Here is a 25,422-nt window from a genome sequence, read left to right as displayed (position 1 = left end):
AATGAATGGTGAATGGATGATGAACATATAAACTGTCATTGATGTTAGCTATGGTTTGTTTACACAAGTCAGCTTCATAACCCATGGTTTGGAATTCTGTTGTTGTTTAGTCATTTAGTCGTGTCCGACTCTTTGTGACCCCATGGACCAGAGCACGCCAGGCACTCCTGTCTTCCACTGACCCCCGCAGTTTGGTCAAACTCATGCTGGTAGCTTCGAGAACACTGTCCAACCATCTCGTCCTCTGTCGTCCCCTTCTCCTTGTGCCCTCCATCTTTCCCAACATCAGGGTCTTTTCCAGGGAGTCTTCTCTTCTCATGAGGTGGCCAAAGTATTGGAGCCTCAGCTTCAGGATCTGTCCTTCCAGTGAGCATTCAGGGCTGATTTCCTTAAGAATGGATAGGTTTGATCTTCTTGCAGTCCATGGGACTCTCAAGAGTCTCCTCCAGCACCTTAATTCAAAAGCATCAATTCTTTGGCGATCAGCCTTCTTTACGCTCCAGCTCTCACTTCCATACATCACTTACTGGGAAAACCATGGCTTTAACTATACCTTACCTTTGTTGGCAAGGTGATGTCTCTGCTTTTTAAGATGCTGTCTAGGTTTGTCATTGCTTTTATCCCAAGAAGCAGGCATCTTTTAATTTGGTGACTGATGTTACTAATGTTTGGAATTAGCTTGGAATTAGCTTGGAAGGTCTGGAATTAGCTTGCTTCAAATAAACCATAGTTAATATTAAGCACAGTTAGTTTGGCTTGGACAATACAACCATGGTTAATCTAAAATGAAAGCAAAAGGCTTCTGAATTATTTGTGACTATGGAGAAGCAGGATAGGCATGTGAATCTTAGGCTCACTCTGGCTGGTTCTAGTCATGCTAAAGTAAGGTTTGGCATGACATTCAAACTGGGGGAAACAGCCCAAGGAAAGAAAGTAATTATTCATTATCTACTTTACTAACTGGCTTCTGTTTATTTCATCTCACCTTAAGGAACTTGATTGGACTTATTGTACCAGAGGGTAGTCCATTGTTTCTGCACACTGTTAAAATGCAGTTATATTTTAACTCAGTGGTGGACTCATTTCAGAAACTCTTAATACGACTATAGTCATGTCAGAGAATAAAACGACAAGCTTAATTTTAGTGGCAGTGAAAGCACCTATCATATTTTTATGTTACCCTGTCACTAGGTTGAATTATCTTGTGAATTATTGCATAATATTGAACACATGCTACAGGCTGAAAAAGGATGGATAATGGGTGGGTGGAGTGAATGGGTGGAACTAGGGATTTTTTCAGCTGGAACTCAGCTCCGGCACCTCTCAGGTGGGTGCCATTGCCACTATAAGAGAACAAGAGAGGTGTTCATGGTGAGTTCTGGCACCTCTTTATCTAGAAAAATAGCACTGGGTGGAACCAGCCTCAGGATATCAAGGCTATTGATGTGTGAGGGCAGGTGCACAGCCAACAATAATTTCAATGCATTAGTTTAGTGGCATGTAATATTAATGTGCATGTAATATATTATTTCTATGAATTAGCAAAGTGTGACATTATTATCTAGATTATTTATATTTTGATCACTTATTAAGTTTTTTAATTTAATAGTTTATTTTTATTTTAAAAATCCATAACAATTTCTTTTATTACATACTTCATTTCCGCCCTCATCCCTTGCTTCATGCACTGAGACAGGAGGGTGGAAGAGGGATTTGAAGTACGTTCAGGTGAATGCACTGAGAATCCTCAGTGTACTTGGGAACCCAGATAACACATGATTCCAGATCATGGGCCATGCAGGAATGATGGGAGCACGGCTTGTGTGTGTTCCCCTGCCTTAATTTTAGCCCACATGCATACAGGTAAATGCCTGAATAGAGCTAGGATTGTTGCCAAGTTTAAATGTGGGTTTCAAAGAAAGGGTTTTCAGAACCAGCAAGCAGGAGCAGGGGAGGAGATTCAAACAGGCACATAATAAGTTGCCTTATATTGAGTCAAATTGTAAGTCGTTCTAAATCAGCATTCCCTACAATGACTGGAAGTGGTGCTCCAAGGTTTCAGGCCAGACCCTTTCTCAGTCCAATCTACAGATGCTGAGGACTGAACCTGGGACCTTTTGCAAACAAAGTATATTTTCCACTAGTGCATAGAAGAAACTGACTGAAGTGAATAAAGTCTTTAGGCTGTGTAGTCAAACTTAAGTGCTCGGCACTTTCTTTCGGTTGCTGACTTTCCTGGGACATGGTTGTTCTCGAGCAACCACAGTCAGTATATCAAAATAAGCGCTTTATTGAGTAGGGTAAAAGGAGTAGCTGGCAAGACTGTAAATTCTTCTGTGGAACGAATGATAATTCAGCTCAGGAGCCCTTTTGTCCTGCGGGGAGGGGGATATAAATTTTCCGAAAGTATCTGCCGCTTCGAATTGCTTTGCATTCATCATGCCAGCCTTCTGCATCATTCATGAATGTCATAAGAGACTAAAGAATTGGCACTTCATAGTGAGGATGATTAAACAGCCATTACACTTGTCTCTTCCTTCAGCCTTTGAGCAAATTGCACGCAAGCCACTCCCTCAGAGCTGCCTCTTGTGGATGAGTTGCCCCTCCCTCCGTCAGGAATGAAAGAAGGTTGTTAAGATTATAATATCATGGAAAAATATCGACAGATCGCTTATCATCTGCTGACTGGGCCAAAGAATTCCTCACAAGAATTTTTCCTGCATGTCACCATTCCACTTCTACAAAGGAAAGCATTGACTAGAATTAGTTGTCTCTGCCTGTCATTGGCTCAGACCTGCCTATGGCCTATGGGTGACCTTCCTTGCGCCCTGTTAGTCCCAACCAAGCACCACTGGTTGTACACACCCATAGCATCAACATATATGGATACTAAAATAATATTTTTAGTTATTTTTGCATATCAAATAAAGTGAATTCTATGATATGCTAGAGGCACAGATTCAGTCACTCCTCTTCAGTCCTTGTTACTTTTGAAATTTGTAGAATTCAGGTTCAGCTCCAGAAAGTGTTTTGTTATGTGATTTAATTATTTGTAGCTTGGAGTTTTATTTTGCCTTTTGGGGCCATTACCTTTACTCTTAACACATTCACTGATCCCTGTGCAGATTGGAGAGTTGACAAAAGGCAGCTCTCAGAAGATGTTTAAGGTGGCTATCCCCTCTTTATTCCACCTTGTGGAAGAGGTCACATTGAAGCTGACTTACGTCCTCTTTTCGTTGGCATTTGTCTGTCACTTCCGTTCAATTTGTTACTTCCTGTGATTCTTCCTGATTGTTAGGTATTGGGCTTCGGTCTCTTAAGTGCAGGTTTCTGATTGAAACGCTTGCCTTGGCACTTCTGTTTGGTGAGTTGTGATCCTGTTTTCAGCATGCCCTAAGAAAGTGTGTGTGTGTGTGTGTGTGTGTGTGTGTGTGTGTGTGTGTGTGTGTGTTCGTTTGTGTGTGTGTGGAGAGAGATGGGGAGAGTTTGAGAAAGGAGAGAGCAAAGCTCCATTCTTGCTTTCTCTGTCTGTTCAATGCCAGACAAAGTCACAGCATCCTGGAACAACAGAAGCATGGGAGAAGAGAATCCTAGTGAATTACTGACCCCACAGCTATAGCTCCAAACACCCCTGCCAGGCCTTCGCATAACAGGTCAACGCTGCTGAGGATCTCAGCAGCTGTCAATATAGTCTGCTACCTATGTGACACATTATGAGAGGACAGCTGAGGCACAGAGATAAGGAAAGATGGACTAAATGGCTGGATAAAGCCAAGTACATTTTGGTTTCTTTTCTTAGCAGATTGACAAGTATCACATCATTAAACAAGCAGAAACAATGGCATTGTCTGTAGTCTGTTCCAATGTTTGAGTGCATTCAGGAGTTATTTCAAGGCGCAGGGTTAATTCAACAACCCGCTGTTTTGAGTTTATTGAGAGAGTTTAAAACCAAGGACCAAGGTTATTGTTTTTGGATTAAATTGCATGTGTCCAAAAGTGTTTCAAAAAAGGAGTGAAACTAGTAACGTTGAACCAGGAAGCTTTAACCCAAATCATGCCTTAGGTGCTTGGCTGAATGTCTTCCTTGTGTCATTAACACCCACAACCCAAGTCATTCTCTTGGAAACCAAGCAGGGCAATGTGAAGGTCACCTTTGGGTTTTCTAAGAGCAGGTAGTCAAATTTGCCATTTTACCATGTCTTTACAGTGGTACCTTGGGTTACAAACGCCTCGGGTTACAAACACTTCAGGTTACAGACTCCGCTAACCTGGAAGTAGTACGTCGGGTTAAGAACTTTACCTCAAGATGAGAACAGAAATTGCTCGCCAGCAGTGCGGTGGCAGCAGGAGGCCCCATTAGCTAAAGTGGTACCTCAGGTTAAGAACGGTTTCAGCTTAAGAACGGATCTCTGGAACAAATTAAGTTCGTAACCAGAGATACCACTTTACTTAAGAAATGTTGTAAGTATTATTAATTATCATTTCATTAATTTATATCCCACCCTTACTTCCAAAGGAGCCCAGGGCAGTTGGATTAGCTCAAGAAAGCAAAAATTTAAAAATCCCAGTCTATGAAATTTACCTTAGAATCATACTGTTTGCATACTGTAGACAGAACCATTGCATTTAATGCCCAGGACTTATGACTTGGTCTCCAAATGCCACTTATTTGCTACCCCAAGTAAAATAATAATAATAATAATAATAATAATAATAATAATAATAATAATAATAATAATAATAATAATAATAATAATAATTTATTTATACCCCACCCATCTGGCTAGGTTTCCCCAGCCACTCTGTGCGGCTTCCAACAAAACACTAAAATACAATAATCTATTAAACTTTAAACGCTTCCCTAAAATGAATCTTCCAACTAGTTTGTGTGTGTGTGTTGAGTTTGCAGAGGTTCATTTTCATTCCAGAATGGAAACAAGCAGATTATAAGAAGAATGAAGGGGGCTTATCTATCTAGTGGTGTGCTGGTAGAAGGCTCTTTAATACAATGGAGGCTTTTGTCAACAGAATGGGGAGGGAGGTGATTTTTGCTGATTCTCCCAGACCCTTCAGCCTTCTGTCAACGTCCAATAGCCGAAGGGATGCTGTTGAACCCAAGAATTGTGTTCATCCTTTTTTGTATTTCAGTTCCCAGTAATATTAGAACAAAAGGAGAAGCCTATAAAATAAAGCAATATCCTATTGGTTCCCAGTGGCATTTATCAACACTGTTTTGCTGGTGTATGGCCCAATCAGCAAACATATACAGATTCTTTTGTGGAAGGGTAATCAGAGTGTTTAACACTTTCTGTACAAGTGCCTTTTCTTAGGGTTATCTTTGTGCGGGGAGCAAGTTGGTCTCATATTATGAAAACCAAGGATTCAAAAATTATTCAGAGCTCAGAAACAAACAGGCTGTGCAGCAGAAAAGATTCCATAGTCCATCAGGTGCAATGAATTGGAGAGCCACAAAATGATACCCTAACTCAGGAAATATAGTATGGAACTGGCCAGGGGGCTACATTTCAACACAGAGATGTTCATGAAGGGACCCAGGGTCAAGGAGCTTAAGATTCTTCAAAATGAATATGATGGAAGTCAGTGGTGCACAGCAGAAACATCTGTGTTAAGTGGATGGAATGAAGACATGATCATTTAGGACAATCCTGAAAAGGGCCTATGCAAAGTAAAATTCTTGATTGTCAGATTTTATTTTAGATACCTAAAATGGACTTACTCACTGGTTAGCCAGTTCACTAGGTACCTCCTAATCATCCCCCCCCCCCAAGAGGACTGAGAATGCAATTATGCTACTGATAGGTAATGCCAGTTTTTCTCCTTTGGCATTCTGCCACCTGGACTTCTCCAAGGACATTCTCTCCATGGGCCTCCTTATCAAGCCATTGCCAAGAAAAATGAAATCATGTTTGCAGTTGGCAGCAGGACACAGTTTTTAGCAGTGTTTTCACTTGCATCAGATACAGATCAAATTTGTGTGGATAATTTTCACCCATCTGGCTTTTCCTTTGGGGATTCAGATGGTTTAACCCCAGCAACACTTCCCTGTATTAATTGTAAAAAAGGTATTTAATGTTAGTTGCACCTAAGGAATGAAGTGTATGGATATGCATCTCATTCACATAAAATGGATGCTTTTTGCTTCATTTACCCTTCTTTTTAATGTGCAGATGGGATCTCTAGGGAATATAAAATCTGTGCTCTTTTATCTTCAGTTGTAATGTGAACTTTGCACACTGCAGAAATAGATGTGAAGCTCAGTGAAAAGTACACCTCCATATTTCAATTCAGAGTAGTTCAATAATTTATTAATCATGAATGACACTCCCCCCCCCCCATTTCCCAGACTGCCCTATCCAGGTGGGAAATCAAGCTAATTTGTTACAGTAGTTTTTTTCTATCTCCTTTCCTGGATGCAAAGTGAATGCAAAACTCAACTCCCCTTTAAGTTAAAGAATAAGTTTATCATGGAAAACAAAGTCATAAACCAGGCGAAGTCCACACTCATTCCTTCAGTGAACTTGCAGAATGGCAGAAGCAGGAGGGGATTTGACTTCTAGCATTGACAAAGAGGCAACAGAGGCAACTTTGTGCACATTTTCACTCATTTGTGTATAATGTAACGGAAACCGCTGTATAATTTAACCTGGAATAATTAAAGCTCTCTCATCCTGCCACATTGATTAGTGGGAGAAGCAGATGGGGAAGAAGGCATGAAGTCACACCAAGAAGCAAGATTAATGAAACACAAGCCAGTGTTATTTGTATAAACTATAGTTAGAAATGCAGGGTGTTAGAGTTCAGAATACACAAAATGTTCCTCAGGCCAAACAGACAAGAGAGTATTGAGCATCCAGCCTGAGTTCAGTGTAACACAAAAGCTCACAATCTACGCTTTGTATTACCTCAATTTTCTCTGTGTGTCTTGTACTATGGGACCAAAGTGCCTACCAAGAGTGTTGCTATACAATTATTCCTATTATCCCCAGCCAGCATGGCCAAAGGTCAGGAATGATGGGGGCTGTCATAATAGAATCATAGAATCCTAGAGTTGGAAGGGACCCTGAGGGCCACCCAACCTCATTGAAATACAGAAATCCAACAATCCGGGGAGATCAGCAAGTGTGGTCATCTTTGCTTAAGATCTGGGATAGCTGTTGATTATTGCTATGCTTTTATGTGTCTTTGGGTTGGCAGTGGGGGACAGGGTGCAGGCTTCTCATTAGGAAAGATGAGAGCCTACATCCTGAGAGGAAAGTGACTTGTATTAATTTGCTTTCTTTTTTTAAAAAAAAAAAGAAGCAGAAGCAGCTCTGAGTTGCTGTTTTGCGTTTCGTTTGTCTCTTTTACTCCTTCCTCTTCATTCTTTTAGCGAAGAGGAAGCCCAAGCTCCTGTGAATGTTGAAGAGAAATCTGTTTAATTAATGTCAAACAATGTATGTCTTTTAAGGAAGAGATGATGAGATTGCTGTGCTCATATTGGGTCTCTGCGGGTTTGTCCGTCCAAGAGCAGAATCTTGACGAGAAAAGCAGCTGGTTCATGAGAACTCTTTTAAGTGGGGAAGCACTGCTTTCCAAGGATTATACTTTTGCCCTGGAAGCTTTGCATTTTCACAGGGCTCTCCATTCCGTTTTGATTTGTTCTGAGGCAAGGTAAAGCTTCTTCTAAGAAAAAAAAGGATATAAAGAGACTATTCCTTTATGATGGATGGAACAAGACACTTCCTTGTTTCCTCCTTGAAAGGGTCCCCCATTAGAATAGAGATCAAATGAACCAGCACATTTGATGGCAACACCACATACTCCTTCAGCCCTTTTGATGTCTCTCCCCAGCTCCTACAAGTATCTCTTGCCCAATATATTATGCACATATAAGAAGAGTAAATGAGAGAAAAACTAAAGGGCTTGCCCTGGGAAGCCCAAGCACAGTTGTTCTCGCTGCTAAGTGGCCCCTGATTGGTTGGGATCGTGCCGTGTAGGAGAATTAAATGGCACCAGAGAAGTGGGAGGGAGAAGGAATGCAGTGGCCTCGTTTGCACATAATGTTGGGCCAAACTATGGCTCGTCATGAATGAGTAAGGGGGCTGGTGCCTGCAGAGAAAATTGCAGCTGCTTCAGTTCTCTCCCAGCCCTGATGCTGTGCTACCCAGACCCAGACCATGATTTGACTTAGCATTACTTGTGAACCTGAGCTTACGGTTTTTCCACCCTAAACAAACCACAAGCAGTCCACCAAGAACAAACCTTGTTCCAGGGAAAGGGGAATCTGCACATTGGGGTGCCACAATAGAGAAGCCTATGCCACCACCCAACAAGCCGAGACAACAGTGGCGAGACAACAAGAAGAGACCCTTTGCCTCATTTTGCTAGCTACAAGATTCATGACAGCTAATATGGGACACAGTCTCTAGATGGCTTTGATTCAGAGCTGAGCTTCTGCATCACTAAGTGGACACATGAGAGCTTCAGAGATAAACCAGTGCAAGCATACCTATATATTCTGAAATGAATACATCAATCAAGCTCTTTAAGCTGGGTAAATAATTCCAGACTCACACATCTGGACCCATATACATTTCATCCCAATGATATGATATACCATTATTTGTATGCTGCACATTTTCTATTCTCCCCTGCCCCCAAGTAATTCATTATATGCAACTCAAATAAGTGTCGAGATATTTCCACTTCTCTCCACTACCTAGGAGAGCTTGTCCTTGGGTACTTATCTTTTCTGATATTCAGGTTATACTTTCTCAGTTTTCCCTTGTTAACACCTTCCTACTGATACAAGATTTCTTGAACCAGAGAGCCTGGGTATAGTGAGATAAGTGCCTGGCTTTTATTTTGCATTTCCTCGCCTTTGTGCGTCTGTCAGACCTTTCGTCTTATTTCAATGCAATTTTGCAAAAGCGTTAAACACCCAGGTGAAAGTGCTCAAGTCTCCCTTGTTTAATTGGCACTTCAGTGCAGTTCTTGCCAAGGTCTTCTTTGCGTGTTGAACTGGGTCCTGCTGTAGCAAGCTAAATGCACTTTAATTGTTTGTGATGTATTACGGATTCCAACCTGACTGCCGTGCTGGTTACTAAGAATATGCTAGACAATTTCAGCGGCTTGGTAACTTGCAAATCCTGCCGAATAAGAAGACCAAAATATGCCCTGCTAGCAAATTTGCCTTCAGTTGAACTGATAGGTTCCTGCTAGCATGGGGGGAAAATTTACATGGTTACGATGATTAATAAACATAATAGGATCTGAGCAGTAGAATTCTGAGCATCCCGAAAAGCGCCCCGTCAGAACTACTGTACTCAGCAGAAGGCCTGTAATGGAACGGCGGGTATCCATGAAATAGGAAAATTAAAATTCTCAGGAAGAATAGGCTAGCAGATAGTACTGCTGTTTGGGCATTTCTGGGTCTCTTTACTTTCCAAAAGAACAGGCTTTTGTGGAGGTCAATTTCTCCCTTTATTAAGCAGTTGCTTAATAAGTTCCCAGTCTTTGTACAGAACACAGCTAAAAATAAATAAAAAGCTATCATCTATATTTACTAGAGATTACACGCAAGCGAACAAAGGGATGGTGATGAATTGAGGGGAAGGTAGCAAACTGTGTGTGTCCTGTGTGTTATTTCAGGTGGAAATTGTTTTATCATTTGATTCATATTCTCAGACTGTTGGATTAACAGAATGAATAGGAGGTTTGCTTGTCACAAAGGAGTTCATGACCGCACTCAGAGATTCATTGGAGTTAATTTAAATGGCAGAAGTATTAGATGTTTTCATTGTCAGAGTTTATGGACTGGGTTCCTTATATATTTTGTCTCTGAATATATTTAATTGGAGTCTCTTAGAAGTTGGTAGTTTGTGCTTGCTTCTGCCAAGACAGTCTGCTCCTCATACACCAGACACTCAAATGCAAACTCACTTTGTAGATTACGACACGTGACTGGTACAAGCAATTGTTCTGGTGCTAGCAAAAATGACTAGCGGCAGTTTCCTGCAACTCAGTCTGGATTAACTGAATTCTAAAGATGCAATCATATGCGTGCTTATTTAAAAAGAAATCCCACCATTTTCAATGGTAACTACCATAGGTGCCAACTCCCTGGGCCGGGCATCCCCAAATTTCGGCACCAGGACCATGCACGCTGCATTGCACCCACAGCTCCGGGCACCCATGGTCGCAGGGTCAAGGGCACTCCTGGTAACTACCCCCATGCAACTGAGGACAGGATTGAAGACTAAGGGTACAGTTCTGAATGCATTTACAAGGGATTAAAGCAAGTTAAACACAGCAGTACTTACATCCAAGCATACATGCATGAAATGCACTGTGAATAAGCTATAGAATAGGCCACAAATTGAAAACATGTGAAATGAGTACATTTTGCGTCTTATTCTCTGCACATAAGAATCACATTGTGATTCCCTTTCTCATACATTCTAATGTAGGTCTGTCCTAAAGTATGTGTACTATACAGCACATGCTTATAACATCAGTCTGCACTGCTATGAAAACCTTTAGGAGCTGAGCATCCTTTTAAGTTTTAAGACGTACAGCTTAAAGGTTATATAAGACCATTGAGTCTAAGCCTGTTTGTGTCTTGAGGGAAGAAGAAGAAGAAGAAGAGTTTGGATTTGATATCCCGCCTTTCACTCCCTTTAAGGAGTCTCAAAGCGGCTAACATTCCTCCTTTCCCTTCCTCCCCCACAACAAACACTCTGTGAGGTGAGTGGGGCTGAGAGACTTCAAAGAAGTGTGACTGGCCCAAGGTCACCCAGCAGCTGCATGTGGAGGAGCGGAGACGCGAACCCGGTTCCCCAGATTGCAAGACTACCGCTCTTAACCACTACACCACACTGGCTCCATGGCTCTGCTGCTGATAACTGGACTTGGACCTTGGAGACTGCTTGCTCCACATCAGGATCAAAAATCTGATCTTCCCCATCATGAAAAGGTGGCTCCATGGCTCTGCTGCTGATAACTGGACTTGGACCTTGGAGACTGCTTGCTCCACATCAGGATCAAAAATCTGATCTTCCCCATCATGAACAAGCAACTGGCCTGTGCCTATAACTCACTCTTAATTTTACATATATAAAAGGAGGAGAAGCTTATTAAATGCAGGAATTAAAGTAAGCAATATTGTTCCAAGGTATTATAGGGATAAACTCTTGTGTATTGTGGAGCGGCTGGTAGCTTTATTCTTTCCTCAACTCATAATTCAGAAAGCTTCCTGTACTTTGTCAAGGTGTAGTCAAATTTATAGGGCTTATGAGTTACAATGTAGGGTGGATATATATTGTTTACAAGGATTCTGATTTGTGAAATGCCCCTACAGGGAAAATCCATTAGGTGCCCACCCTACAATATCCTTTCACAGATATACAAAACAGTGCATGTCTTCATGTCAAATTCCATCTTGCTGGGCACTTAAGTGCCGTGACAGACCAATCATTATAACTGGGTGTAATTAGCACTCATGGGGACTCTGATATGCACCGCGTGCAGCCAAGTGGCTCTTGGGAAGATGCGTGAGTATTTTCCATAGTTTGTCTTCTCAGAACCTGCAGTGAGTAGAAGGAATGCAATTTTTAAAAGCGATCCTTAAATTCTTCCATTTGTGAGTTGAACAAAAGCCTTTGTTGAGTAGATTCTGTTTTTCATTTTAAAGTGGCTTTCTTCCAGTTTGCCTATAGCATTAACCACATTCCTAAGTGACTCAGTCCAACTAACAAGCACACTTAGGGAAGAGCTAGACATGCTGCTCAACACAGGGCTGAAAATGGCAGCCTCATGTCTCCCTCTCCTTACAATGCTTAGACAGACAGAATTTCATTTCTCCGCATTTCTCTGCCCTGCCAGTGATGTGCACAAAGGGAAATGCATGATGTGACAATGCCATGCCATGAGCAATTTGCCTAAATGCTCAGGGAAGAGATGGGAGAACTTGGCACTGTCTACTGTTTTAGGCAGCAGTTGCAGGTCAAGCATCACAGTCTACTTCTACCACGAATGTTACTAGTGAAAAATGTCCTGGGGCAAAGGGCACATGCAAGGTATTGCAAGTGGGAACAGCTTATCCGATGCTTTAGAGTCATACTGCCAGCCATCTGTTTCATGCACTGATTTACACCGTGTAATGTTGTGAGCTGGCATAATGCGAAATGTAGTAGCTTACTAATAATTGAGGATGGAAGATCGTTGAGGGCTCCCTCATTCAAAGAGGACTGTTTGAATTACCTGCACATCGAGAGAAGCCCTGTAAATTCATTATTAGAGACAGCACTAATTAATACAAAGAGATGGTTTGTGTTATTGTGGCAAGCAGACACGGCGTAAACATTGCAGAAGTCTTACGCCCACCGCAGTAGAATCTAGGAACAATCTTGAGGCTAGGCAAAGGAATACATTGCAAGATGATGAAGCCTGTATAGCAGCAGTTACAAAGAGTAATGGGAAGTGTTTAAGAAGGCATAAAGGTGCTAATCATAGGGAATGGATTAGGGACACGAAAAAAGGCAAAGCAGCTGAAGGAAATTGGAGTACAAAATGGCAATGATAATTATTTAAACGAGATATGCTGTTTTGGGAGGGGGGAAGGCTAGGTAAGAATGTCAGAAGAACTATGCTGGATCAGACCAAAAGTTGACCTAGTTCAGCATATGATTTCCTCCTCTGGGATGCCCCAAAGCAGGTCATGAAGGGAACAAATCCTGCTGTGTTGTTGCTATTCTCCTCCTCAGCAATGGGTATTCAGTGACAAAGACTGCATTCAAATGGCAGTTTGTTCCATTTTCATGATGTTTCTCTAACAGTTAAGTTCTGAATTATATTTGAGCTTTCACACAGCATAAAAGCCACTTCTCATTTCTGTGTTATTTGATTCCAGAAAAAAACAAATAATATGGAAACAAGCACCAAATATGCACTATATTCCACAATACTTCCGGAAGTGGCTTTCACATCATGTGAAAACTCAAATATAATTCAGAACTTAACAGTTTGGGAAATGCCCTGAAATGAATTGGGACTTAATTCCAGTTAAACATTCAAAATATTGAGCTGTTCATGAGTCTTATTTTCTCGGCTGAATATGCTGGCCTCTTGAAAAGCTTTGAGAAAAGGAAGTCATCCCTCACTTTTCTATATCAGTCATTGGAAGGCAAGTTATTTCTCCAGATCATGCACTGAACAACCACACCTTATCTCCATGTGCAGCTAGCTGGTTGATTCCCATGGATGTATTGTTAACTGAATTGGGTTTTTTGTTTTTCTTTAGAAGCAACACAGCTTCTGATATTGCTCTGACTTGTGTTAGTGATAATGGAATCATGGGTGCATGATAAAACCTACTAGCTGTCTTTATTGCAAATGCTTCTTGTCTTTAGTTGGAGATGGGCACCTGAAGCACAGCTTAACTAAATGGGTACAGCAAAGCCTATCACCTGTGATTTATCTTTCCCTAAAAGGAAGTACCACTTATCTGTTTGTGGTTCCCTTGTTAATCCCATGTACGTTCACTTAGGATAACCAGAAATAGCATGAATATTCATTTCAACAGTGCTTGGAAGGCGTTTATTCTATTCTAAAAGGCCATAATAATTTGCATAGCAAATACTCTTTAAGGCAAAGGCAGAAAAGTCTACATTCACTGATGGGATTGGCTGCTGGTCAGATATTTGATGGACTTGGCAAATGTATATCCTCCCCCCCCAATTAAAGCCTTTCTGGTCTTCGTTCCCTCCAGGTAAGGGAAGTTATATGGCAGATTCACCAGTCAGGAGCTGCAAACTATAATATGCCAGGCTCTGTGGGAAGATTTTAATGTACATTTTAGAGATGTGGAATGAATTTCAATGCAAAAGAAGCCTAACTGGGTTGTTCATCACAATATATAAAAGGCTTTTAGAGACGATGCATTATCTGCCTTGTGCTATTATGCAGTAGAGTCTGAAAATGTTCATGCATATCTCTTTAGCGTTTGCTTTGTTATTAATTCATTTTGTTCACAACTTTAATTCAGGGTGACACAGCCCCCACCCCACCCCCTAGGCCTTGGACTTCATCACTCTCACAAATGGAATATCGTAGTTAGACACAGTGTTATCTGCTACAATTGCAATGCTACTGCAACTGGGTAAGCTAACTCGTAGATTTCTCTTGTTCTGTTTTGAAGCTGGTGCCACATATATATTTGGGAAAAGTGGAGGCCTCATCCTTTACACCTGGCCAGCAAATGACAGGCCCAGCACAAGGACGGACCGCCTTGCTGTCGGGTTCAGCACAACAGTGAAAGATGGCATCTTGGTTCGGATCGACAGTGCGCCTGGCCTTACTGACTTCCTGCAGCTTCACATAGTGAGTACAAGACTCTTATCCTTCCTGTACGCCTCACTTCCTCTGCTGGCTTCGCTCCATTTTCTACAAACCAGGAGTCTTAGCAAAAGACAAAAAACAACCCCTAGACACACACACACACACTTTAATCTAATTGGCCCAAAGTACAGCACATAGGAATAAATACACAATATCCGAGCCATGCAGAGAATTTGTGATTGGATTGAATTGAAAACTGCCATTTCCCCACAGTTGTCGTAATTCTTTATAAAGTGTTATAACTCTGCGCATCAGCCTAAAGTTGCTGTACTAGTTGGGGGTTTGATTTCGTTTACTTGTATTTTGGTTATTCTTTTTTCTTTTTAAAGGTATACACCACCTTTCCACAGTTCAGTGCTCACTCCACGGAAATGCTCTGCATATTTTAGAGCCTTGGCAGTTGGTGCCTATAGAGTTGGTGGCTCTGTTTGCAATGGCTGCTGCCCATATAGTGAGTTGGAATGACAAGATTGGCAGAAACAACCTGCATGGTCTGTTATTTAGATTAAGACTTCAGTGATATTTCTTTGAAATCAGCAAGTGGCCTAAAATGGTTTTGATACAAAATCCTGATTTGGTAACGTGTGTACAGTGTGTTGGACCTAGCGGCACAGCGGCAATATGTACTGTTTATTGTTTATCCAATGAGATCGATTTCTTCTTTGTCCTAATCTATCAGATGAGAGCAGTTGCAACAAATCTGGTTTTATGTGCAACGGAATCCTATATAGTGTCAGCTTGGTTGGGTGATAAATCATGGCTTGATCGTGGATTCCCAGTGAGCTGCATATCTGAGCAGTGAGGGTTCAGTATGCCATCTTAGTTGGACAAATCTAAGATTGATTTGTTAGCAGTACTATACATGTTTTAACTCATAAGTAAAATGCACTCAATCAATTGGCCCTTACTCCCAGGTAAGTGTGCACAGGATTGCAACCCTAATTCATGTAACCTCATGTAGATAAGCATGTTATCAGTGTATCCCTTTATCATGATGTTGTGCTACTATATGTGCATAATGTACCTATTATGCTTATAGAATCATAGAACTGTACAGTTGGAAGGGCATGGTTTATTTTGAGGCAGAAGGCAACCAAATAACCTAAGCCCATAATTTTGATGGGTTTGTTCTGAGGATCCCACCAGTGAGGTTTTGCAGAGCCTAGTTGCTCACAGCAGCTGCAGTGGGGGCCCAAGTCAGGCCCAGCAGATCCTGGACTGGTTCAGCCCTCCCTCCTCCCCACATGTGTCCTGCCTGCATGTTTGGTGGGTAGTGACAGGCTGACTCAGCCAGCAGAAGTGAGCAGAAGGATATCTCCAATCAAACACCCTCCCCAGCCCAGCATAAAGAGTTCATCCCACATCTCTGCCAGTTGGGTATCATCCCATATGTTTCATGTTATTATACCAATAGTGCTTATTAGTTTATTCTAGGTGTATACTCTGCTTTTCAAGGCAAAAGGCCTTCACAAAGCAGCTTACAATATAGCTAAGCTTGTACGAGCACAATTTAAAGACAATAAAAAAAAATCAATTAAGAAACAGTTCTCTAGCCGCCTCTCTTCCAGTTCTTTGCCTAAAAATAGATTTTCCCTAGGCTTAGATTACTGTGCTGTAGAAAGAATTTGGAGAAGAACGTGGATGGAACACAAGAAATATCAAAGAGGCTAAAAAGGAGGGCAGAGCCTGCCAGGCGAATCACAACAATGAAGGATAGGTTTCTGCTGTAAAAGTAATAAACCTGAAAATGGGTCGGCGCATTCAGCAGGGACTGTTGTCTCAGAATTTTTGTGATCCCTCCGCAGGAGCACCTCTGTCTCTGCCTAACCCATGGGACCAGTTTGGGTCAGGTCTGGGAGAGCCACATACATCATCCAATGTGCAGAGTGGGGAGCAAGTGTACAGAACTCTTCTCCCTACATGCCATCCCTGCATGTGGCAGCCACCATGTTCCCATCATTCACAGGTATAAAGTGATGAGATCCGGACAGATATCAACTAAATATGATGCTGGCTTTCCAACTCACGTTGGGCATCCCTCCTCGATAACCTCCCTCTTGACATCTTGCAGACAGCTCCGGGGAATCGCTGGACGTTTATTACCACATAATTTCCTTATTTGCATACTGGTTGAGGGGAATACAAAAAGGTATCTTATTAATTTCTTTTGTAGATGTAATTTATGGAAAATCCATTTGGACTCATTTTTTAATTATGAGCCCTTTAGACACTCTGGAGATTTATGTGCTCAGGCATCTGTTTTGTATGACAAGAATCTATAACCTCTGAAACCTTTTCCCTGCTGATTTACAGTGCAGATGTGAGTGAGCTGGCAGCCCAGGGAAAATGAATGGCGCACCCTCCAGAATCACACAGCTCATGAATTTCTAGGCATTTCTGTTGTGCAGGGCTGAATCTAGAAGAGAGAGAAAGGAGAGAAGGTGGGAGAGAGTCAACTGCTTGATGCCACAGAGAAGGCTTCTGGTGCATTTGGGTGGCACAGCCTTTTGGGATAGTAAAGAATAGGGGCAATACCTATTCTTTCGCAACATGGGTAGACTGCAAGGTTTCAACTGGGGACCAGGGCATCTGCCCATGCCCTCACCTTACCTCACCACAGCTGCCACCTTGTGATTTACAGCATGTAAAAATGCTCATTGAGAGTAAACAGAGAGTGAGCGGGACAGCTGTGGCTTATGATGGATATTGTGCTGCTGATGTCTACAGGGAAAGATAAATCACCTGCCTGTGCAGTGAAGCTTTATTTTGCTGTCTTTCATTTGGGTATTTATTGCAAACTATCAGTGCAGCCCTATCTTATCCCCAGTAGAGTTATAAAAGAAGTCAATTGGCTCCAATTCCACAGATGGCTTGGGAGGGCAGGTGAAGCTTGAGGGTGGGAGTAGCCACTTTTAGCTCCTGTAATGCAGCCGACGCAAGAAAATTCCCTTGGTCTTCTGACTAGATGGAAAGGAGAACTGGAATCCTAGGTGGCAAAGAGATGCCTATAAGATGGAATTTTAGCAGGGGAAGTGTGTCATCATGCATTTAAAGCACACAGCTTCCCCCCTAAAGAATAATGGGAAATGTGGTTTACCCCTCACAGAGCTACAATTCCAATTATCTTAACCAACTACAGTTCCAAGGATTCTTGGGGGGGGGAGTATGTGGTGCGAGAGACAGAGAGACCTGGGAATTAGCTGAAGGCAGGAAGTGGGGCCTGTTTCTGGGGTTCAGATAGTTTGCTGCCTGGTAAGAGCACTTGCCACTGTAACACACTGTTGTAAATAAAGCAATTGCAAAAATGGCATAAGCCTCTAATAGTGTCTCCTCCAATTTAAACCAAACTTGGTTCATGTTGCCTCTGGAATCTCCTATATTTGAGCCAGTGAGGAGAGAGCATCAGCAGTAAGCTTCAAGGATTTGACCAGTGGCAAACCTTCGGCTTTAAAATTTCAGTGGTGCCCCATGCAAGGCCAAAATTTGGCGCCCCCTGCCACCTCTCACCTTCCCTTCTGCGCAGTTCACTCTGTTAAAGTTGTGAAAACCTGCAGGGCCCTCTGGTGTCGGTGCCCAGTGCAGCAGAACCGGTTACACTGCCCCCAAACCGCCTTTGATTTGACCTAGAACAGTTTACATGTCTGAAACTAACCCAAACTGTGACTGAGTGTTGAGACACAGTGATAGTTTTTAGAGTCAGCCAGTGGAATAAAAGAAACATTCAAGAGAAATTATCAATATATTCTGCTTGAGTGGTAATGGGCTATATAAGAACAGCATGGAAGTACCTATGTTAATATTCTATTTTTAATAATGTGACATTCAGGGAAATAGTATGTTGATGTTTATGGTTGTTTGCTTCCATGAGTTTAAGAGCTTTTTGATTTTGTTAGTCAGCTGTGTGAATAGAGTTGGCCTACTGAGGATACTTCAACCTGCATTAGGGTTGCTACCTATTTTTTCTGACCCTGCTCATTCACCCTTAGGAGCAACCCAGAAATTTGGCAGGTTATACCTCTCCTGGCATGGAGATCAAGCTGGGAGCTGGGTGCACACAGCCCCCAATGTTATTCTTTGTAGCTAAGGCTGTTTGCCATTATGCCACTTCAAATTGTCTTGCTGACCCTCCAAACAAGCCTGAATCCCATCTTTGTTGCCGCTAGTACACCAGGTGTATAGCTCAGTGCAGCAGTGCAAGAAATAACTCTGTGACGCCCTGTAGCTAAAGATGATGGATTTCTGATCCCCAGCTGCATTCAACCAGCATGGAGGCTCAGTGCACTGATATGGGGATTCATTAACCACCCACTCAACAGACATCATATGCTTAAATCCTTGTGCTTCCAACTGCTGAATGCTGAAAACTTCTTAATGCTACTTTGATGGATATATAGCAAAAGAAACTCTAAGGCTGAATTGCCACCAAGGGAAAAACTGGTGTGTTGGTCTAGTAGCTTGTGAGGCAGGGGGTTCAGGTCTGGGAGCAATGCTGGAATTTCTCCTCCCTTGGGCAAATGTGATCGGTTACTAATGGGTGGGGGAGGAATGGGTGGCTAATAATGCTATGTAATTCTGTGTAATTCTGTGAAATGGTCTTGAATAGCACTGGCAATTCAACAAGGATATTTTACTGGCCTGCTAGTTAGCTGCATTTATGTCCCTGGGAACCTCATTTGTGTGTGTGTGTGTGTGTGTGTGTGTGTGTGTGTGTGTCTGTGTCTGTGTGGGTGTGAGAGAGATTTATCAATGCATCTCTGTCCTAGGAAAAACCATACCTGTTGATTTCTGTCTGATGCTAGAGTTTCCACTTTTAGGAAAGTACCAGATTGCTTAGGAGTATAAAGGATTATATTGTCTAGGAATCCTTTCTAACCCAGGATAAACTCAGCAATTGGAGGGAGGTAGTTGGGGGGAATGGTGGAAAATGACAAATTCTTACTAGCAACCCAGAAGTTGCAAGATCATAAAGAAGAGTAAGAGCACATTTTCTCACTGCTAAAAATAGGGGTGGGGGAAGAGCTGAGGTAACATATGAGTACCGTATTTTTCACTCTATAGGACACACTTTTTCCCCTCCAAAAATGAAGGAAAATGTGTGTGCATCCTATGGAGCAAATGCAGGCTTTCGCTGAAGCCTGGAGAGCGAGAGGGGTCGGTGCGCACTGACCCCTCTCGCTCTCCAGGCTTCAGGAAGCTACCTGCAAGCCTTCGGAGTGCGGCGGGAGTTCCCACCGGGCTCCAAAAGCTTGCGGATAGCAGCCTGCAGCCTGAAGCCCGGGCAGCGCAGCGCCAACTCCTGCTGCGCTCCCCGGGCTTCAGGCAGTTATCCGCAAGCCTTCGGGCTCTGAAGGCTTGTGGATAGCAGCCTGTTCTGGGGGCTGGGGTTGGGGGAAGCTCGGGCTTCCCCCGTCCCCAGCCCCGCAAGCTCTGGGAGCGGCGGCGAGGTTGCGCACAATCTTGCCGCCGCTCCTGGACCTGTTCTGGGGGCTGGGGGGGGGGGGAATAATTTCCCCCCTTTATTTCCCCCCCTAAAAACTAGGTGCGCCCTATGGAGCAAAAAATACGGCAATTCTATCCCATGTGGTAACTACAGATATTTGTTGAATATACTAAACTGCTAACATGCAGAAGCTATTGGGATCATTCTCTCTTATCACATTAGCCAGTTCTCTTATAGTAGAAAGCAAGCTGTGGAGGTGTTAAGCTTACACCTTTGCTGTAAAGTAATTGTATGTAAACTGCATGCTAAAATACAGTTCTGAAAGCACCGCTAAACAATTCCATTGACTTCGTTTGGGCTGTATGAATGTATCTGGATTGTGGCCAGAAATAGTCAGGATAAGTGTATGCTTTCCCCTGGCTTCCTCTCTTGCACTTGCACAAATAATTGCCCACAAAAAGAAACAGAATTAAATTTGGCTATAATCAAAGCTTCTAGCTTCTTAGGTTTTAGTCACCACCTGCATTGCAGCATCCCCAAAAATCAAAATCCCAGCCTCATTGCTAGTGGATGGCAGCAGGGTGCAGCAATAATTCAGTGACCACTTAAGCACCGAAAGCTGCCTTTTGGAGGAAATTAAATAGGGCAATTATTAGTTTAATTTACCCCTGGGCTTGATGTCTGAAGTGCCCATTGCATCAAAGGTTAACCGCTGCTTGATGCAATGTCAGACTGCACTGAAATTGTTCCAGGCCCTGATTAACTATTAAATGTGTTTTTTAAAGGCAGACTAATAGCATTAATTACTAAAAGGAGGTAAATGAAGTTCAGTCACATTAAAATCATAATATATTTACACAATGTCTTTCTTCCCATAGGGTCCTTAAAGTACTTTGCAAAGAACAAGTCCAAGGGATCCCTCTTCACTAAGATGCCATCACATTTGCAGCTCTTCAGTAACATGCAAAGAATGGCATTTTAAAATATTATTTAATTAATCCCCACAACGTCTCTACCAGAGAGATAAACATGAGTATTGTGTCTTGCCAGAAAGACAGAGAAAAGCGTGGTTTATGCGCACAGAGAACAGTGCATTAGATCGTTGAAAGTGTGCATGTAAATGGATTTACACTGCCGTGATTTTTTATGTGCACATCACATGGGTGTTTGTTTGCACTGATGTGGTCAAATCATGGCACAATAAGGGGATTACATTACTGATAACACATGGAGAGCCTGCATCTTACACTAACCACTTGAGTGTGTGCATACACATGATCCTAACATTTCTGCTATTTTGAGTACCCCCAGCTTAATATCATCACCCACTGCCTGGTCCTCATATTTCAGGGATGGGCCTCAAAGCCACACACACACACACACACACACACACACACACACACCTGATTTCACACACTAAACAATGGCAGAGAATGGAATTGTTTGTCCACTGGAATAGAGATATGGAATCTATGCAACTGAGGCTAATATATACCTCAAGCTGCCATTCCATGTTACAAGTACTCACAATGTTCCACATTCATCTAACTCAGTGGCTACAACCCTTAGTTTATTTCACAGTGCAGCCTACAGCCCACACTATCACACCTGTTTTTGCACAGGTAACCTGATCTGCAACTTCCAGTGCATTCCCCCCCCCAAGGTTTGTTTCCCACTGTCTCCTGAGCTTTAGAGTACTGCAAATTTGTACTTTATACCTATCCTGCTATAGTCCTACCTAGCCTATGATTTTAAGGGCCCACAATTAGGGGGGAAATGAGACCAGACACTGTTGCAAAACTCCCTACAGAAGTGATCGGGGCATCCTGCCAGAGGAATCCTTTGAGGATAAGCAAAGCCTTTTGCCCACCATAGAGGGAGATTAGCTCAGCAGAGACTTGAGCCTTGTTTGCTTGCATACATACCCAACAGCTTAATTAAACCTACCTATTTAAAGTGGTGAAAACCTTCTCATAAAACCCTCTGATTTAGTTGAAGTCTGACATTTTTGTGAAGCTGAAATCTTTTCTTAATTGACACGAGGTAAATGGAAATAATCCTTTCTTAATCCGAGAGGAGGTTGCTCTGCAGAGGTTTGGGCTGCTTTAATAAAATTGATTTACAATTCACATTCCCAGCTGAATAGGTGCAACTGTTTTTGTTGGGGGTGTGCATGTAGACAAATAACACAGAAAGGAACAAGACCTAACCACAACACGGCCTGGCTTCACATCAGCTCCTTTGGGATGACATTGCTGTCCTTGGAGATCTTTCAGACATATAGGGACAAAAGCAGGATTTGCTTAGCAAGGGAGATCTTTTGGGATCACAGCCTGGGCTGGTATAATTTGCACTAAGAGGCACCCCCTTTAGTCAACATCACAATATATAAAACATATTTGAACTGGAAAGCTTCTGGTTAATAGGAAGAGCTTGTGTTAAAACAGGCTGATTTTCTGACCTCTCTGGTAAAAGTTGAGATGGGTAAAACAAAAACAATTCCATTCTCTGCCATTGTTTAGTGGGTGAAATCGTGGGGGGGGGGCTTTGCAGCCCCTCCCTGCAATACAAGAACCAGGCAGCTCTCCTGCTTTCTTTCCCAGTTTCATATACCTGGTGCTTATTATTTGAGTGAGTTGTGGCTTCCCATGAGGTAGTTCATAATCTAGGGTAGGATATAACAGCAGCAGAGGATATTTCTCATCTGAAGCAGATGATAACACAAGTTGCTCACTTTAAGCCCAAATTTACCTCTGCTGCTCACAAGCCTGATAATAGCTTATTTTTTTTGTTATTGCTGTCAATTACTGAACCCAGGAAAACAGCCTCTTGAACATAAACCTGCAGAGTTAGAGGCAGCCTGGCAAAGAAATGAATCTCACATGCTTGCACCTTTCCCTCAGCCATATGATGATGGATGAGATGCACTTTCTTACTCTGTTGACGTGCGCTCACCACACGTTAAGGGTGTCAGTTTCTTTTCCATGCGGGTCTTGATTAGTCTTGTGAAACTTATGGAAGGAGCATAAATGAAGGCAAGTAAGAGCTGTCTGACAGTGGAACAGACTGCAATGGAATATGGTAGACTCTTCTTCATTGGAGGCTTTTAAACAGTGGTTGGATGGCCATCTGTCAGGAATTCTTTAGTTGTTATTCCTGCAATAAATTGCAACGTCCCTTGGGGTCCTTCCAACTCTACAATTCTCTTATTCTGAGCTTCTGTCTGGAGGGTGCCTTTGACAAATCAGGGTTCTGGCATAGCCAACCTGCCCACTACAATTGCGTCCTAGCTGCAGTAGACCCACAGCTTACATGGGGACAGCACATAAAGCCAATATCATATATAGTTGAAACACATTGGGTGCAATGGCAGCTGGGATTGCCAAAGTTTTTCCCCCTAGATGCCTGCCCCCTTTTTATTTATTTATTTTAAAATAATTGACCTAGCACATAAAGCTGAATTCACACAAGTTACCGTAAATGCACATAACTTGCACATAATGCATGTAAGTTGTGGGTCTACTGTATTTTAACATCAGACTGAACCCGCACGGTGGGGTATGGAGTACGAAGGGGGGATTGCTTCTTGGCAAATTTTGGTTATTATTTATAGTTTTAATTAGTGTATTTGTATGATGCTGAATGCCAAAATAGATTCCAAAGTTTGAAATAGTCTTCTAAGTGGTTTACAAAGTGTATGCCCTGGCATAAATTTGAAGGAGCTTGAGTGGAATGTAGGTGTCGCATTGCTTTCTAGTTTGCAAAGATCATGGAGCTGAATGGGTTTATCCACTGATTAAGTTGACTCTGTCATAAGTTGTAGGAGAGGCATAGTTCAGTCCATGGTATTTACACTTAGCAGGACTGAGAGAGATATTTGCTTAAGACTATGGAGAGTAGCTGCTGGACCAGAGTGTAGACCAGAGATGGGGAACGTATGGCCCTCCATACGCTACTGAACTACATCTTCCTTGACCATTGGCCACGCTGGCCGAGGATGATGGGATCTGCTCTGTGGGATACCTTTAAAAGTATGGAAATGGCATTTGAACATACATAATGCTGATCAGTGTGGTGCTGCTGAGTAGACATGGGAAATAAAAAACAACGGTTTTAATTATTATTTTTAAAGCAGAATTATTTATTACTTTGAGTAACCTAGTCTTTTTGCCCTGACTGATCAAAACATTCCACTCCACCCTAGCCCAAACTTTTTTGTTCTTAGATACCTCCAATTCTGATGCATCCCACCACCTTCAGAGACTATGAATAATTCGCCTCCTGCATTTATATTGTTACCTTGAAGGTATTTATAGTGTGTGATCATATCACCTCTGAGCATTCTCCTCTTTCCTGTACTGTATAAATTTAGTTTTTTCAGTCTTGTTTTCTAAGTTTTATTCTGTAGCTACTGCACTCAATCATTTTTATCTGCTATTATTTCTCCCTAGTCCCTCATATAGTTTTCACTCTGTAGAAACCTGAATTAAAGATAGAAACCTGATCTGGCAAGCTACAGGTACAGTTGGCTTCCATGATCAGCTGTGGAAGGCACACACATACAAATGCATGTTGTTCCCTAACCACTTTTAGTGAAGCCTCAGCAGCATTTGCTGGGGAAGATCAATGGTGCAACTAGGTCATTTTCAATGCTGAACTTAATGGTCTTTCAAGGGACCCCTTTAAACAATAGTATTCAGTTGCAAAACATACAATGAACATCCCCCACTCACACATTCCATGCCTTAGACTTCTACCTTCCAGATACTACTGTAAAACAAAAAGTAGTAGAAGGAATTTGGCCTTCTCGGGCCGTCTTGTCATTGGCATCCTCCCTATGGAACACCCTCCCATCAGATGTCAAGGAAATAAAGAACTACACAACTTTTGGAAGACATCTGAATGCAGCCCTGTATCGGGAGGTTTTTAATGTTTGATGTTTTAGTATGTTCTCAGATATGCTGTGAGCTGCCCAGAGTGGCTGGGGAAACCCAGCCAGGTGGGTGGGTTATAAATAATAAAATTATTGTTAATATTATTATTGGCAACCCTGATGATACATTTTAAAAATACAAATGCCATATAAATACCATACCCTTTTCCTTCTTCTGTTCCTTCCCTCGCTTTATTGTCTTTCTTCTCTCCCCATACCCTTGATGTCCTCTGCTCTGGGCCATTATTGGGGTCCAGGGATCACACACATGAAGTTGGTAGATGATTGGTGGAAGGACCCTGAGTGAGAGGCAAGGAAGGGAAGACCTCCCAGGGTAGGAGCCTGGGAGATGAAAGGAAAGTTTGGTGAATGCTGGGAGGGTCTACCACTTTTTGTGTGAGATAAAGGTTAAGAGCTGCCTTTGAGAAAACACTCTATTTTCTTCCACCCCTCTCTGTTTTTGTTTTTGTTTAGTTGCTTTTATCTTATTGAATTGTGAAAAAGATTTAATAAAATGTTACGAAAAAATAAAAATGAAATGTGCACCTGTAACCTATACCAAGATTTCCTCATGGAAATCTCCGTCTGGCTGTGATAAGGCTTCTAGTGACTAATAGTAATGATGGCTTTGCTCTGTCACCATTGCTGGAGG

The 25,422-nt window shown here is 42.2% G+C and overlaps 1 protein-coding gene across 31 annotated transcripts in view; it reads left to right on the top strand.

Annotated features, from left to right (window-relative positions):
* NRXN3 (neurexin 3) overlaps positions 1–25,422 on the top strand; it is a 1,270,857-nt gene that overhangs the window by 933,614 nt on the left and 311,821 nt on the right. For all 31 annotated transcript variants that reach the window (XM_081172108.1, XM_081172127.1, XM_081172102.1 and 28 more), the window contains one exon: positions 14,198–14,379. In XM_081172108.1, coding sequence (XP_081028234.1) covers positions 14,198–14,379 — 182 coding nt within the window. The remainder of the gene's footprint in view (positions 1–14,197; positions 14,380–25,422) is intronic.

The sequence above is a fragment of the Podarcis bocagei genome (assembly GCF_964188305.1).
Source record: "Podarcis bocagei genome assembly, chromosome: 1".
Taxonomy (NCBI): Eukaryota; Metazoa; Chordata; class Lepidosauria; order Squamata; family Lacertidae; genus Podarcis; species Podarcis bocagei.
Note: the sequence above shows the minus strand (reverse complement) of the source record. Positions and strands in the feature narration are given on the sequence as shown.